General features: G+C 27.1%; 1 protein-coding gene across 18 annotated transcripts in view; it reads right to left on the bottom strand.

Moving 5' to 3' along the window:
* LOC724172 (neurobeachin) overlaps window positions 1–16,641 on the bottom strand; it is a 436,186-nt gene that overhangs the window by 228,460 nt on the left and 191,085 nt on the right. For 9 of the 18 annotated variants that reach the window (XM_026441518.1, XM_026441524.1, XM_026441521.1 and 6 more), the window contains exon 1: window positions 12,089–12,292. The exons of 1 other annotated variant lie outside the window; for it this stretch is intronic. In XM_026441518.1, the coding sequence (XP_026297303.1) occupies window positions 12,089–12,292 (204 nt within the window). Of the gene's footprint in view, window positions 1–12,088; window positions 16,472–16,641 lie in introns of those variants that run through there. 8 more of the 18 variants (XM_026441532.1, XM_026441523.1, XM_026441527.1 and 5 more) reach the window with 3 other exon arrangements.

Here is a 16,641-nt window from a genome sequence, read left to right as displayed (position 1 = left end):
AATGAGCAAAGTTATGTCATTTTTAAAAAAAAAAATCATGTATAAAAAACATGATATTATTAATGTATTTTAAATATTACAAAATTTAATTCGATATTAAAAATAATAAAAATTGCACAGTAATTTTATTTCAGAAACATTTTTGTTTCTAATTACCAGAATCACGATTCAAATCCATGGTTGATCTCTTAACATGGAGTCTACATGTCTCTCGCCAAGGCTTACTCTTATTGCTCCTTTACATTAAATACAAACTTATTAGATACAAATTCTTCTGTATAAACTTATTCTGTATATCTTTTCAACAAATTGATGTGTTTCGACATTTAGTGTAATTTATATTCTATAACTTCAAGAAAAAAAAACCTAGTGTGCAGTGTGCTTCCCTCGCAGAATATTTAACCAAAAGTATACAGAGGCTCGATTTTTGCTACATCGTCTCATATCTTTCTCTCTCTTTCCCATTGAGGCGCATCCAACCCTCGTTACGTCACCACGCCAATAATTTTGATCGTCAAACGAGCTCGCCAGGGTAAGTGGTTTTTTTCTTGATAAGGAGGCACATCGCGATTCGTTCGTTTCAACCGGCCGTAGCCCGGGGCCAGAGCGGATAAAAATTCATAGGCAACCTCCTCTCCTCGAGATGTTATCGTCACCTTCTTCGCACCCTTCGCCTTGGCCGGGCGAAGGAAAACGAAGAATGCCAGCCACTCGGGAAGGAACCATCGTCAACGATGTCGTTCACAGGAGAGGTATGAGAGATATACACTGGCTTTGTATATATATTTTAAAGACCTTCGGAAAATATTTCGGAAAATAGAGCTTTATAATTAAGCAAAGTTTAGCAAAGTCGTAGTTATATGGGACATTGAGTTGGATTTTTCTCGAATTATCTCTTTGATTCTTAGTTGACTTGGTTAATTTAATTTTTTCTTTTTTTTATAGAAAAATCATATCCATGCTTTTGTATTCATGATTTTGAGAGAGCAAAATGAATAATAATTTGTAAAATATTTGCATTCGTTAATTCCTTAACAAAAAGAGAATAATTTAAAAAGATTAGGATGTTGGTTATTATTTCGTATTATGAATAAAATGATTGAAAATATTGCACTATTCGTAAAAAGATGGCTAAATGAAAATAAAGATAAAGAGAGATGTATATATTTTATTTTACTTTCATGGGAAAAGTAATGAAAGTCGTGAAAAAGTAAAAAAGTGTGCAATCAGAGTTAAAACGTTGAAAAGTGAGAATCGAGAAATTAACGAGTTGGAAACAGAGGGTCGAAGAGAGTGTTTAAATCATGTCCTTCTCCATTTCTTTTTCCCGGTTCAGTATTTTAGCTTTCTAAATGTTCTGTATAATACGAACATTTTATCTTACATTTTGATTAAATGCTTCCATTTAAATTTAACATAATAAATTTTTAATTTTTGTCAATATAAATAAATTCACTTATAATAATATCAATTTTTTTCGTATATAATCATATTGATTTTGATCAAAATCAAAAACAATTCAAAAAATTAGCAAGACATTTTCTCTATTTCTTTTTTGAAATTTACGAACGAACAATTCGTAATATAATTATCATCATCATTAATATCAATATTATGATTAAAATGTTTATGAATCATTGATGATAAATTACAATCAGAAATAACATAAATAAAAATATAAAATTATTAATATATTATCGATAGAATATAATATTTACGTTTATGATTGTACAATTACATAAAATTAAAAAATATAATTGTACAATTACATGAAGTTTAAATTCATTGAATGATGAAAATATCATTAAACGATTAATTATAAATTCCTCTATTCTACTCTTTCCTGTAAATCCTCCTATTCAAAATAATAACCGCGAAAAATACGCGGAACTGACGCACCGGTGGATACATATATCGAAAATATATATTTTCAAGAAAAGGAGCTAGTTCTAACTAGTTATCTGGCTACAGATTAATTCGGTCAACTCTTTTGTCCGACAACTATTCCGTGCAAAAAATCGCGCTTGCAATTTGCATCACTGCAACACGATTCAAATTCTTTGACCCAGATGAATGTCTCAGATGCAGAATGGACAAATAGAAAATTTCTTTTGGATACGAAAGAAGAGGGAGGGAGAGGGATATCTGTCGAGAATTTTTAAAAAGGATTCACTTTTAGATGAGAAAATTTGTGTAATCTTTCTAATTTTTCAAGATCAAAATTTTTGAGCGAAAAGTAATTGCTCAGATATCGATGTCATTTAAAAACGATTCTTTAAAGTTTGTTTCTTTAATCTTTTAATCCTTTTTTTTTTTTATAGAATGTAGAATTTATATCTATCGATGAAAAAATACACTCAAATTTTGCGTGTATTTATTATATATTAACAAGTATTCGAAAATCGAACATCGTTATTTTGAGGATGTTTATAATGTTTAGGGGATTTTTTTTATTATTCTCAATAAAAATATAAATCTTTCTCCTCTATTCTAGATATCACAAATTTTATCTTTGTAGGTATTATTTCCAACAGAATATTTCCAATATCATCGTCCGAAAAATGAAGCTTAAATTAATTTTTTTTATATAAATATATATATAAAAAATAATAAATATATTTGAAATAATTTCACATGATAAAACCCCATATTCAATATCAACCAACAAATTTCATTAATATATACATTATTTGTATACATATTTCCAATATCATCGTCCGAAAAATGAAGCTTAAATTAATTTTTTTTATATAAATATATATATAATAAATAATAAATATATTTGAAATAATTTCACATGATAAAACCCCATATTCAATATCAACCAACAAATTTCATTAATATATACATTATTTGTATACATATTTCCAATATCATCGTCCGAAAAATGAAGCTTAAATTAATTTTTTTACATAAATATATATATAATAAATAATAAATATATTTGAAATAATTTCACATGATAAAACCCCATATTCAATATCAACCAACAAATTTCATTAATATATACATTATTTGTATACATATTTCCAATATCATCGTCCGAAAAATGAAGCTTAAATTAATTTTTTTTATATAAATATATATATAATAAATAATAAATATATTTGAAATAATTTCACATGATAAAACCCCATATTCAATATCAACCAACAAATTTCATTAATATATACATTATTTATATACATATTTCCAATATCATCGTCCGAAAAATGAAGCTTAAATTAATTTTTTTTATATAAATATATATATAATAAATAATAAATATATTTGAAATAATTTCACATGATAAAACCCCATATTCAATATCAACCAACAAATTTCATTAATATATACATTATTTGTATACATATTTCCAATATCATCGTCCGAAAAATGAAGCTTAAATTAATTTTTTTTACATAAATATATATATAATAAATAATAAATATATTTGAAATAATTTCACATGATAAAACCCCATATTCAATATCAACCAACAAATTTCATTAATATATACATTATTTATATACATATTTCCAATATCATCGTCCGAAAAATGAAGCTTAAATTAATTTTTTTTATATAAATATATATATAATAAATAATAAATATATTTGAAATAATTTCACATGATAAAACCCCATATTCAATATCAACCAACAAATTTCATTAATATATACATTATTTGTATACATATTTCCAATATCATCGTCCGAAAAATGAAGCTTAAATTAATTTTTTTACATAAATATATATATAATAAATAATAAATATATTTGAAATAATTTCACATGATAAAACCCCATATTCAATATCAACCAACAAATTTCATTAATATATACATTATTTATATACATATTTCCAATATCATCGTCCGAAAAATGAAGCTTAAATTAATTTTTTTTATATAAATATATATATAATAAATAATAAATATATTTGAAATAATTTCACATGATAAAACCCCATATTCAATATCAACCAACAAATTTCATTAATATATACATTATTTATATACATATTTCCAATATCATCGTCCGAAAAATGAAGCTTAAATTAATTTTTTTTATATAAATATATATATAAAATAAATAATAAATATATTTGAAATAATTTCACATGATAAAACCCCATATTCAATATCAACCAACAAATTTCATTAATATATACATTATTTATATACATATTTCCAATATCATCGTCCGAAAAATGAAGCTTAAATTAATTTTTTTTATATAAATATATATATAATAAATAATAAATATATTTGAAATAATTTCACATGATAAAACCCCATATTCAATATCAACCAACAAATTTCATTAATATATACATTATTTGTATACATATTTCCAATATCATCGTCCGAAAAATGAAGCTTAAATTAATTTTTTTTACATAAATATATATATAATAAATAATAAATATATTTGAAATAATTTCACATGATAAAACCCCATATTCAATATCAACCAACAAATTTCATTAATATATACATTATTTGTATACATATTTCCAATATCATCGTCCGAAAAATGAAGCTTAAATTAATTTTTTTATATAAATATATATATAATAAATAATAAATATATTTGAAATAATTTCACATGATAAAACCCCATATTCAATATCAACCAACAAATTTCATTAATATATACATTATTTGTATACATATTTCCAATATCATCGTCCGAAAAATGAAGCTTAAATTAATTTTTTTACATAAATATATATATAATAAATAATAAATATATTTGAAATAATTTCACATGATAAAACCCCATATTCAATATCAACCAACAAATTTCATTAATATATACATTATTTGTATACATATTTCCAATATCATCGTCCGAAAAATGAAGCTTAAATTAATTTTTTTTATATAAATATATATATAATAAATAATAAATATATTTGAAATAATTTCACATGATAAAACCCCATATTCAATATCAACCAACAAATTTCATTAATATATACATTATTTATATACATATTTCCAATATCATCGTCCGAAAAATGAAGCTTAAATTAATTTTTTTTATATAAATATATATATAATAAATAATAAATATATTTGAAATAATTTCACATGATAAAACCCCATATTCAATATCAACCAACAAATTTCATTAATATATACATTATTTGTATACATATTTCCAATATCATCGTCCGAAAAATGAAGCTTAAATTAATTTTTTTACATAAATATATATATAATAAATAATAAATATATTTGAAATAATTTCACATGATAAAACCCCATATTCAATATCAACCAACAAATTTCATTAATATATACATTATTTATATACATATTTCCAATATCATCGTCCGAAAAATGAAGCTTAAATTAATTTTTTTTATATAAATATATATATAATAAATAATAAATATATTTGAAATAATTTCACATGATAAAACCCCATATTCAATATCAACCAACAAATTTCATTAATATATACATTATTTGTATACATATTTCCAATATCATCGTCCGAAAAATGAAGCTTAAATTAATTTTTTTTACATAAATATATATATAATAAATAATAAATATATTTGAAATAATTTCACATGATAAAACCCCATATTCAATATCAACCAACAAATTTCATTAATATATACATTATTTATATACATATTTCCAATATCATCGTCCGAAAAATGAAGCTTAAATTAATTTTTTTATATAAATATATATATAATAAATAATAAATATATTTGAAATAATTTCACATGATAAAACCCCATATTCAATATCAACCAACAAATTTCATTAATATATACATTATTTATATACATATTTCCAATATCATCGTCCGAAAAATGAAGCTTAAATTAATTTTTTTATATAAATATATATATAAAATAAATAATAAATATATTTGAAATAATTTCACATGATAAAACCCCATATTCAATATCAACCAACAAATTTCATTAATATATACATTATTTATATACATATTTCCAATATCATCGTCCGAAAAATGAAGCTTAAATTAATTTTTTTTATATAAATATATATATAATAAATAATAAATATATTTGAAATAATTTCACATGATAAAACCCCATATTCAATATCAACCAACAAATTTCATTAATATATACATTATTTGTATACATATTTCCAATATCATCGTCCGAAAAATGAAGCTTAAATTAATTTTTTTTACATAAATATATATATAATAAATAATAAATATATTTGAAATAATTTCACATGATAAAACCCCATATTCAATATCAACCAACAAATTTCATTAATATATACATTATTTATATACATATTTCCAATATCATCGTCCGAAAAATGAAGCTTAAATTAATTTTTTTTATATAAATATATATATAATAAATAATAAATATATTTGAAATAATTTCACATGATAAAACCCCATATTCAATATCAACCAACAAATTTCATTAATATATACATTATTTATATACATATTTCCAATATCATCGTCCGAAAAATGAAGCTTAAATTAATTTTTTTTATATAAATATATATATAAATAAATAATAAATATATTTGAAATAATTTCACATGATAAAACCCCATATTCAATATCAACCAACAAATTTCATTAATATATACATTATTTATATACATATTTCCAATATCATCGTCCGAAAAATGAAGCTTAAATTAATTTTTTTTATATAAATATATATATAATAAATAATAAATATATTTGAAATAATTTCACATGATAAAACCCCATATTCAATATCAACCAACAAATTTCATTAATATATACATTATTTATATACATATTTCCAATATCATCGTCCGAAAAATGAAGCTTAAATTAATTTTTTTTATATAAATATATATATAAAATAAATAATAAATATATTTGAAATAATTTCACATGATAAAACCCCATATTCAATATCAACCAACAAATTTCATTAATATATACATTATTTGTATACATCATAATATAAATATCAACCATTTATTCATTTGTAAATAATACATTTTTCCATTCATAAAATATCAATCGATGAAATGTCGAGACGATGATCTGTCTTTATTTCAAGGACAATTGTCGTTCGTATTGTCGAGGCAACGATGTTTCGAGGTGACTGAACGATCTAAAAGGGATTCTCAAAGGGCAGGAGATTGAAATGTCTCGCAAACGAAACTTGTTCGATCTTTGTGAATCTGTGGATGTTTTGTCCTGTGAAAGTGTGCATACTGGACTTGTGAAACCGCCTCCTATTATTCTTTGATTCTATATATAACGCGAACGTTTCTGACATCTCCAGATCTCAGATGCAGTTCAATTGGATTTAACCGAGTGTGATGTTATATATATTATTATTTTTGAATTTCTAAATGGTTTAAAAATAAGGAAGAATTGAATGATTGTAGAAAATATTATGAGATTTTAAGTAGCGATTTCGAAAGTACGAGATATTGCAATTTCTTGAAGGGAAAATTTTCTTATCGTGCGATTATTGCGAAACTTTGAAATTCAATTTTTGAAGAATATAGTAGTGTGAGTATTTTGGTTCCTAATTAGTTCATACAATCGATTCCTTCAATTCGATTCAAATTAAATTTAAATATTTATTACAATTATATATATACATGATATATATATATATATATATATATATATATATATATATATATATATAATAGCATATAACAAGAATCATTGTCAATAATATATTTTGCAGCAATGAAATCCAATATAAAAATATTATATTTATGTCATGCATCATATTTTCTTTTTTACGATTAATTTTATTACTTTCGTTTCTATTAATTTTCCTGACATTGACTTTATTAAATTATTCTTTCTTATGTCATTTTTTTTGGAGGATTAACACATCGTTTCTTATTTTTTATTAAATTAGATTTCTTCTTAAAGAGAAAAATTTAACTTCAGAAATTTTTTCAAAATTCAGATAAATAAAAACAAGCAGAGATTTTTCAGAATCTCTTCTGTTTTTTTAGATTCCTTTGAGATTATTGACTTTTAAAATTATGTTACATATACGCGCAAAGAATCGTGAATACGAATCTTCTCCGTATTTCTTACACATTCATTGCTCTTCTCTCCAAGAGACGATATAAAACTTCGTAACAAGGATTCAGAATTAATTCCGTTTTTTATTGTGACTGTTAAATAAAAACGAGCAAAAATAGAATCTGCAATTATCTTCCATTTTTGCTGTTTTACTATAAAATCAACTTTTTTATTGATCCAATATTAAATAGGAAAAAATTATATTTCTATGTTATACCATTTTTCTTTTCTCTATTAATTTTGTTATGGAAAATAATTTTTCCAATATTAATATAAAATTTCACAATTTCATAATTTCGCAATTCTTTCACTTAATAATCATATAAAATATAGTTAATTAAGCAAAATGAACACGAAGGCAACGTATTTTTGTCATGCAATCATGTTCAATTCTGTCAAATTTATTTAAAATTTGGTTAAGGAACCTCTAAAAATATTTTAATGTTGTGAATGATTTTTCCTTCAATATTAATTTTGTACAAGAATTCTAGAAGTATTCGATTGAATTATAATGTTGCTTTCTTCAAAGACGCACAAATAAATATTCAAATAATTCAAGTCCAAGAAATGAATGTTCGAGGAAAAAAAGAGGAGATTTATTAACCACTCGAAATTATCGAATTCGTACAAGTATTTTACGATTATAATACAACTGCGATTTTTAACGCTTTAAATAATCAATAAAGTTCATCAATTAACAGCGTAATAATAGATGATCCATTCAATATATTTATTTCTCTATCGATTGATCGTGGAATATTATGTGTAAATCCATTTCTCAAAGCAGCGAATTCTGCCCAAAATACAAAGTACGAAATTTCTTGTTTTATGCTTATTTAAATTTTCAGAACTTTTTAATAGAATATTATTTATTTCGATATCATTGTTAAATTTTTTTTTTTTGCATCCTCGTAATGATTTCTTTTTCAACGCTTATTTTATATTTTACATTGCTACTTTCTCAAAAATTTTTATGTCATTCATACTTTGCAACAACAATTTAAAGCTACTTCTAGTATGATATCAATTTTATTTTTTTTTTATTATTGCTTGACCAAATGGTTCATTATTACTTTCAATTTTTCTTTGTTTTAAAATTATATATATATATATAACTGGCATATAAAAAAAAATAGGGCAAAAATTTTATATATAATTATATATATTGTGTATTGTTTATTTATTCATTTATTTATTTTACGATTATTTTATCAATATTCCAATATTGATCGCTAAATAATAATAAGCAAAAATTGCAATCGTATTTTGCTTGATTTTCTTTTTTTATAATTAATTGCTAATATTAATTTCTTCGACATTAACCACAATTTATTCTTTTCTTAAAATTAAAAAAATTTTTAGTTTGTCAAATTTATCTTTTTTTTTCGATAGACATAAAATTTTCTTAAATTTCTTCAAAATTCAGATAAATGAAAACAATGGCTATCAGAATCTTCTGTCTCGATTTCTTCAAAATTGTTATATCTTTTAAAAACTATATATATATATACAAGATGCGAATACACATAAATATATATATATATATATTTTGTATTTTTTTCACATTCAATGCTGCTTCTATTAAAAGTCGATATGAGTGAAATTTAATAACAAAGATTAATTGTTTCGCTATTATCACTAATTAAAAATAATAAAAATTGTATCTTTTCTTTTTTTGCAATTATATTTTATTTTTATTATTAATAAAAATAGAAAAAGATCATATTTCATTTCTTATTATTTCATCATTTTTTTATTTTTATAATTTTTTTTTTCTTTTGTCTTCTTCAATAATCGTACAAAATAGTACAAATTGATTGAGCACATATGAATTTATATACTCATAGACTCGTATGATTATTTCACGCTTTGTCAAATCATGCAATCATGTTCTATTCTAAAAATCCTCTAATAGAAATATTAATGATATCATTGTCATTTTTTCTTGTACTAAATAATTCTTTCTTCAATATTTCATATTTATTACATTGCTGTTTTTTTTTTCAAGAATCAATAGATAATTTTCATTTTCTATTGTCCACTAAATTTCACATTTTGTTTTTTATTTTTCAAGAATCATATCATTCAATTTCCAAGTAAACAAATGATTCCTTTTTTTTGTCGAAAAAAGATTCTCGTGGAAACTTTTTAGATTTCCTCTGTCCAAAAAATGTAAATAAACTTTAAAAATAAAAAAAAAATTAGTCGCATGAATAGGAAACTAGAAAACATTCTATAAGGATTTTTTTCGATCATTTCAAAGATTTTTCTTTTATTTATTGCTTATTTTGCATTATTTTATGTAAAAGTCGATGACTAAAACTTGATGATTGAAGAATTCTAGATTATGTTTTGATATGTCGATCTAAAATAACTGGATAATTTCTTCCCCATTTACATTTCACATTATATTTTTATTGTTTCTTAGAATTGTTTGATTGAAAATTATTTTTTCAATTGTTCTATGAAAAAAAAACAAGCAGATATTTCATTTGCATTCTGCATCACTTTTTTTTTTACGATTAATTCTGTCGTAATATTAGTTTTTCAATATTGCCCATTAAATTCCCTTTACAATTTTCTTTTTTTCAAAATCACAAATAATTGATCTAATGGATCTTTTATTATTATTATTTTTTTTTAAGATTAGTCCTGTTCAACATCGGCCATTAAATTTTATGTGTTTTTCTGTTTTTTTTTCTTATTTTGCGATTGTTTTATGATAGTGAAAAAAGTTGTTTCCCATTAGCCATTCATTTCTTTCTACAATTTTCGTTGCTTTTTTCAGCAATCAGTAGCTGCGTTTTTATTTCATTAATTTTTTTTTTTTAACGATTAGTTCTGTTAAATCACTAATTTCTAGCATTGTTCAAATGAAAATTATTTATATACAATTTTCTTTATCTTATATATATATATATATTTTTTAATTATTTTACGATTTTAATATCTTCATTGACTTTTATTTTCACAAATTTTTATCAGCAATCTCATGTAATTTTTATAATAAAATTCATTTTATTGAATTTTTTTTTTGCGATTAATTTTGTTATATTATTAATTCGTATATTAAATAAAAATGGACAGAGATTGTAGCTGTGTTTTCTATACTATTTCATTTTTTTTTTTATTATTAATTTTTTATTCCTTCATCGACCACTAAATTCCTTTCACTTTCTCTGCTTTTTTCAAAAATTATACGTGACTCAAATCTGACATTCTTCCAGCAGATAAGTGATTTCGACGATCGAAGCTCTCTTTTTTCACTACTCCAAAATTTAATAGGAATAACTGTATCATTATCAATGTCAGAAATTTTGATACAAAAATATATGTACTCATGTAATAATAAACTAATATTCTAACTAATATTCTCTAACTAATATTCCATGAATATTTAGTTAAATAATTTCAATATCGTTGCCTCTCTGGTAACTCTTCGTTAAATGAAAAGTTTTTGATATTTCATATATTTTTTTTTCCGCAAACAATGATTCTTCAATAACTATTTTAACATTAATAAAATTCTAATGTTAAAAAAGATTAATTCAAAGATTGATTAAAATTTGGCAATAATCGTGATTTTTTTTAAACAAAATTTAAATGAGCAATAGGATTATTGCATCTTTTTTTTTCTTTTTTTATCAAAAAAAAAAAAGTTTAACTTGAAAGATACGGATCGAATCGAAACAATCGATCGAAGATCGATCCATTTATTTTATAAAAATTATTTAATCATCATCAATCATCTTCACAAAATTAAACAGCGATATTTTAATATTAAAATAGATTCTTTCATTAATTTCTTAACGTTAATCATGATAAAATAATAATTATACAGAATTGTTCAATTTTGATTATATTAAATTATTCTTCGATAAAGGTAAAGGAAAATAAGTATAATATTTTACTTATACAAAAAATCATACATAAAAATCGTAAAAATTCCAAACAAAGCATGAATTTATAATATTTCAAATACATATTATGATATTCAGATAGGATATTGAGATATATATTCATACACAAATCAATGAATATCTTACCGAAAACGCTTTCAGGAACACCAGACACTGTATGATGCCCTCCATCGTGTCTCCCGTTAAGCAAAACGTGCCAGTCAGGTGACGACCCTTACGTCCGATCACAGAGCAGAGGTTGGCCTGAACGAAGGCGTTCTGTGACCGCGTGGCTGCCGTCAAGGCTGGCTGGTGCGATCCTGAGCTTATCAACCGCTCCAGCGAGTCCATCTCTCCTCTTCGTGATCCTGTATATCGTGTCCCTCTGTTCAAGACCCAATATTCAAGTGTCACCGAGCTTTTTCAGCCTCAAACTTCGGGTCTTCGATTAGAAGACGCTATATCCAATGATTGTTCTTCTCTTAACATGTAAATAGTACACTCAAAACTGTATATATAACGTCGATATAACAGTTTGGTATAACAACTCGAATGTAGGGGAATCGATCTGCCATTTCTCTGGGAAAAAGAAACAAATACGTGAATGCTAAACAACTCGAGCCGTTCTGTCATTCTTCGGGAAAAGTAATTGTTGCACGAATGTCAAACAACTCGAGCACAACTCGAGTCGTTCTGCCATTCTCCGGATGGAAAAGTGGATGGACAATCAATACGTACGTCAAGTACAATTGAACTGTTCTTTCTTTTGTCTGGGAAAAGTAGCAATACGTCAAACAACTGAAGTATTAATCGAATCGGTGTTTTATTGTTTGGGGTAAATGGCGATGTCTGAACAACTGAATTGTTGTTTCATTGTCTGGAAAAATAGGTGTATACGTCAAATAACGTCGTCTTACTAAAAACTGAATTGTTATTTCACCGTCTAGGAAAAATAGCAGGACATCGTACAATTGAATTGTTCTTTTATTTGTATCTAGAAAAATAGTTTTACGTTGAACAACTCGAATAGAATTGAAATATCGTTGGGAAATATTGTTTGAGAAAAATGAGCAAAGATGTTATATAATTGAATATTGAATATTGTTGGGAAATATTGTCCAAGAAAAATGGCAATCCGTCAAATAAAATAACTCGAACACGATTGAATTGTTATTTTCAATCGTCCAGAAAAAATAGCAGGACGTTGTAATAATTGAATTGTTATATTATTGTCTTGGAAAAAGTCAATATAACTCGAATACATCGTTGTTTCGTTGCCTGGGGAAAGTACTCTACGTCGAACAATTACGAGTACAACATTTGTTGTCCGGGGAGGAAATAACGATGCGTCAAACAAGGAAAAAAAAAATATTAATTGAAATATTCTATCACTTTCACGGCATAAATAGCATGAAAATCACACAAATATTGTTTTTACTAATATATCGAGTTCCATGATCTCGATCACAAATTATTCGCAAACTTGTATCAACAAAAATTATTCTTGTAGTTTGCTCTTGTTCTCTGTATCTGTGCATTCAATTCTCGAATATATGTAATCGATACATTTTGTTCTTTTGCACAATGGTTTACAGCCAACTGTACCTATTCCACTTCGGTAGAAATTTCTTCGAAAATTCGGTCCTCGAAGACAGGCAGTGATTTTCCATCAGCCGACTTAATTCAAATTTTCACAGCATTTAACAATACGTACATAAAAGTGAACAGGCTTTATCGACTCGTCAAGAAACACTTTTAAAGAGAAAATATTTATTGTACGCGCATTTTTAACATAGAATGCAATAACGATTTCTATCGCTTTCGCTAATCATTAAACGTGATCGATTTCATCGATCAACAGCGCAATAATAGATGATCCATAAGTTTATTCCCGTATCGATTGGAACAATGCGTTCCATCATAATGTGCAAATGCATTTATCAAGACAACATGGCCCGTTCTCCATGAATGTCATTTTGACAAATCACGTGATCATATTCAGATCTACATCTATTTAAAATTTGAAGGGCAAGAACCCTCTAATAGAAATTTTTTGATATCATTATTTTTGTATCCTTTAAACGATACCTATTTTGAACACTTATTTTTATACTTGTCACATTTCTGCCTTTGCCAAGAGTTAGTGTAAGTTTTTGTGCTTCGCAGGTACGAAGAACTCTTACGATTCGAGACAGGCAAACAATATTTTCCCCCCACTTCGAGCGGCTCGGATAAAGTCACACGCGTGAATCGTGTATGGAACAAACATTTTATATCTTGCACTATTGTTCCTCCTTTTTCTTCTTCTTCTTTTTTTTCCTTCCAAAATTACTTCTTCTATCACGATGTCCGAACATTAGCCACTGAATAAAAATAGAAAATTATCATATTTTTACTTCTCATCGCTTCTACGATTTTGTATTTTATATTATTTAACTCCTTCGATATTAATCACTAAAAAATTTCACAATTTTCTCTTCCTTCTTTTTCAAGAATCGTGTAATTGATGATATACGTGGACTTTTTTCCTAAAAATTTCTTCGAAAATAACACGTGTACGTTTTTGTCAATAATTGAAGATAATTCACTTTGCACATTAAGAGCGAATGAAACAATTGCACGAAGAGCGTGGTTCCTTAGAATTTCTTCGAAATTCAGATAAATCAAAGAACAATACAGTTCTTCAATTCTTTCAACAATTCATCTCTCGAAACTGTTTCAATTTTCTCAAAATTGTTGACCGATTCTTCTAAAAGTTGTCAAAAGTAGGAAGCTGAAACAAGAGGCGAGGCTTACTGAGGGCAACAAGCCGGTCGGCTCTGCATCCTATGAGAAATCGAGAATATACGTTGTTGTGTTCGTTGAGTCGAGGCTTGAAACGAGCGTCTAGGCTCGGCGGTTTGTGGTGTGGCGTAACGTCTGATCAAATCGCACATCTCGTAGCATAGGAAGCAGATACCTATTATCATGAACGTTTCCATGGTATCGATTACCGTTTCCTCCGAGACACGGAACAGATTAATCCACTGGGAATGGAAATGCCGTTATGTTCATCTAACAATATTATTCCATACGTCTCTATCCCGTTATTTTATACTATTTCTTATTGTGCATCATTATCGATGATTCTTTCATTATAAAAAATAACGAAAGAATAAGTTCTTGTCAATTGAGCTTTTTCGTTGCAAGATTTCCCGCTTTAAAAAGGTTAAAATCTTCTAGAAAATGTGATACTTCAATTTCTATTTCTTTTAATGAAACCTCTTAGAGCAAGGAATAGATATGTTCTCCTTCTTATTTATTCTATACTATTTCATTATAGCATTTTATTCTTTTTCTCCATTATCAACGAAACTAAAATACCACGGAAATAATTGTTTCCCGTTTGCAAACTTTCGTTGCATAAAAATAAATGTGAAAATGTGATTCTCTATACGCTGCTGCTCTTCAACAGCTTCTCTTCGTGATAAAGTTAGAACAAAGGATAACCGTTCCTCCCTATATCATCCTGTTCTATCCTGTTACAAAGTAACATTTCCTCTTTGTTGAATTACCACCGATACCAAAGTATATGAATCTCCTCGATTCAATTCCGCTGGAAACCATGTGATCGTCTCCTAGACGACGTTAATCCACCACTTATCTCTTATATCTTGGAAGAACAAAAAGATCTCTCCTCTTATTTCCGTACAAGCGTGGTACCATCCAACATCAACATTGCAATCGTTAACGAGAGCAGAACAATAACACACGTTTACACGATGACTGTAGTCTTATCCCGCTTCCTTTGTTTTGAATTAAGCAACTTTCCAAACCTTCCACCCTTCGAAAGCGCACACCTCCAGCTAGGATCGGGTAACGCGTGTCCCCTTCACATGCGAATCTAGCGGAGAGGGAGCCACGTAGGGGTGGCGCGGAGAGTGGAGAAGCAAAACACGTACCATGTGAGTTTTATTTGAGGAGCGTAAAGAGATCGTGCGCCTCCTCTCGCGTCGTCCTCCTCCCGCGAGGCGACCGGTATCGGCTCAATCACATACGATCGGCCAGACAACGACGCTTCTTTTCGTACCTTGGTTCCTTTCTCCTCCGTGTTATCAATCAATCCGTTGTCACTCGTTGTCGCGTCGAGATCGCGTGTTCCTCCTAATCCCGTGTTTACCCGCGAGGCACGGACACGCGCCGACGAATCACCGCCGCGGATAAATCCGCGCGCTCGAACTGGGTCACCGGCACGCGGATTAAACGCGTAGTAAATGGAATGTCGGGAGCGTGATGCGGACGGGCGAGCGAAACGAGCGGACAGAGGCACGGTAATATCGGCAGCCTCGCAACGGGCCAGCGTATGACTACTAACCAGATACTCTCGCGGCGTGAGGGTGCGCCTTTGCAAGGGTGGGCGGGTGGAAGCGAGGTGGATGCTGGGCGACGGCGCGGCCCGCGGCGCCACCCCCTCTGCTCTCGCAAAATCCACTCCCTCCTTCCTCTTCTCCCTCCCCACTAGGATCCTCTTCCTCCCCTGGGATGCTCTTCTTCTTCTTCTTTCCTCTTTCTTCTTCCCTCTCTCACTTTTTGCCTCCTTTGTCCTACTCCGCTTCTCGACAAGTTTTTGTCTCTTTCCCCCCTCCTCCTCCTTTTTTTTTTACGACTGTTCTGCCTCTCCTCTGTGTCTTTATCTATCCTTCGGTCGGATGTAGCGCGTC

The sequence above is a fragment of the Apis mellifera genome, linkage group LG6 (assembly GCF_003254395.2).
Source record: "Apis mellifera strain DH4 linkage group LG6, Amel_HAv3.1, whole genome shotgun sequence".
Taxonomy (NCBI): Eukaryota; Metazoa; Arthropoda; class Insecta; order Hymenoptera; family Apidae; genus Apis; species Apis mellifera.
Note: the sequence above shows the minus strand (reverse complement) of the source record. Positions and strands in the feature narration are given on the sequence as shown.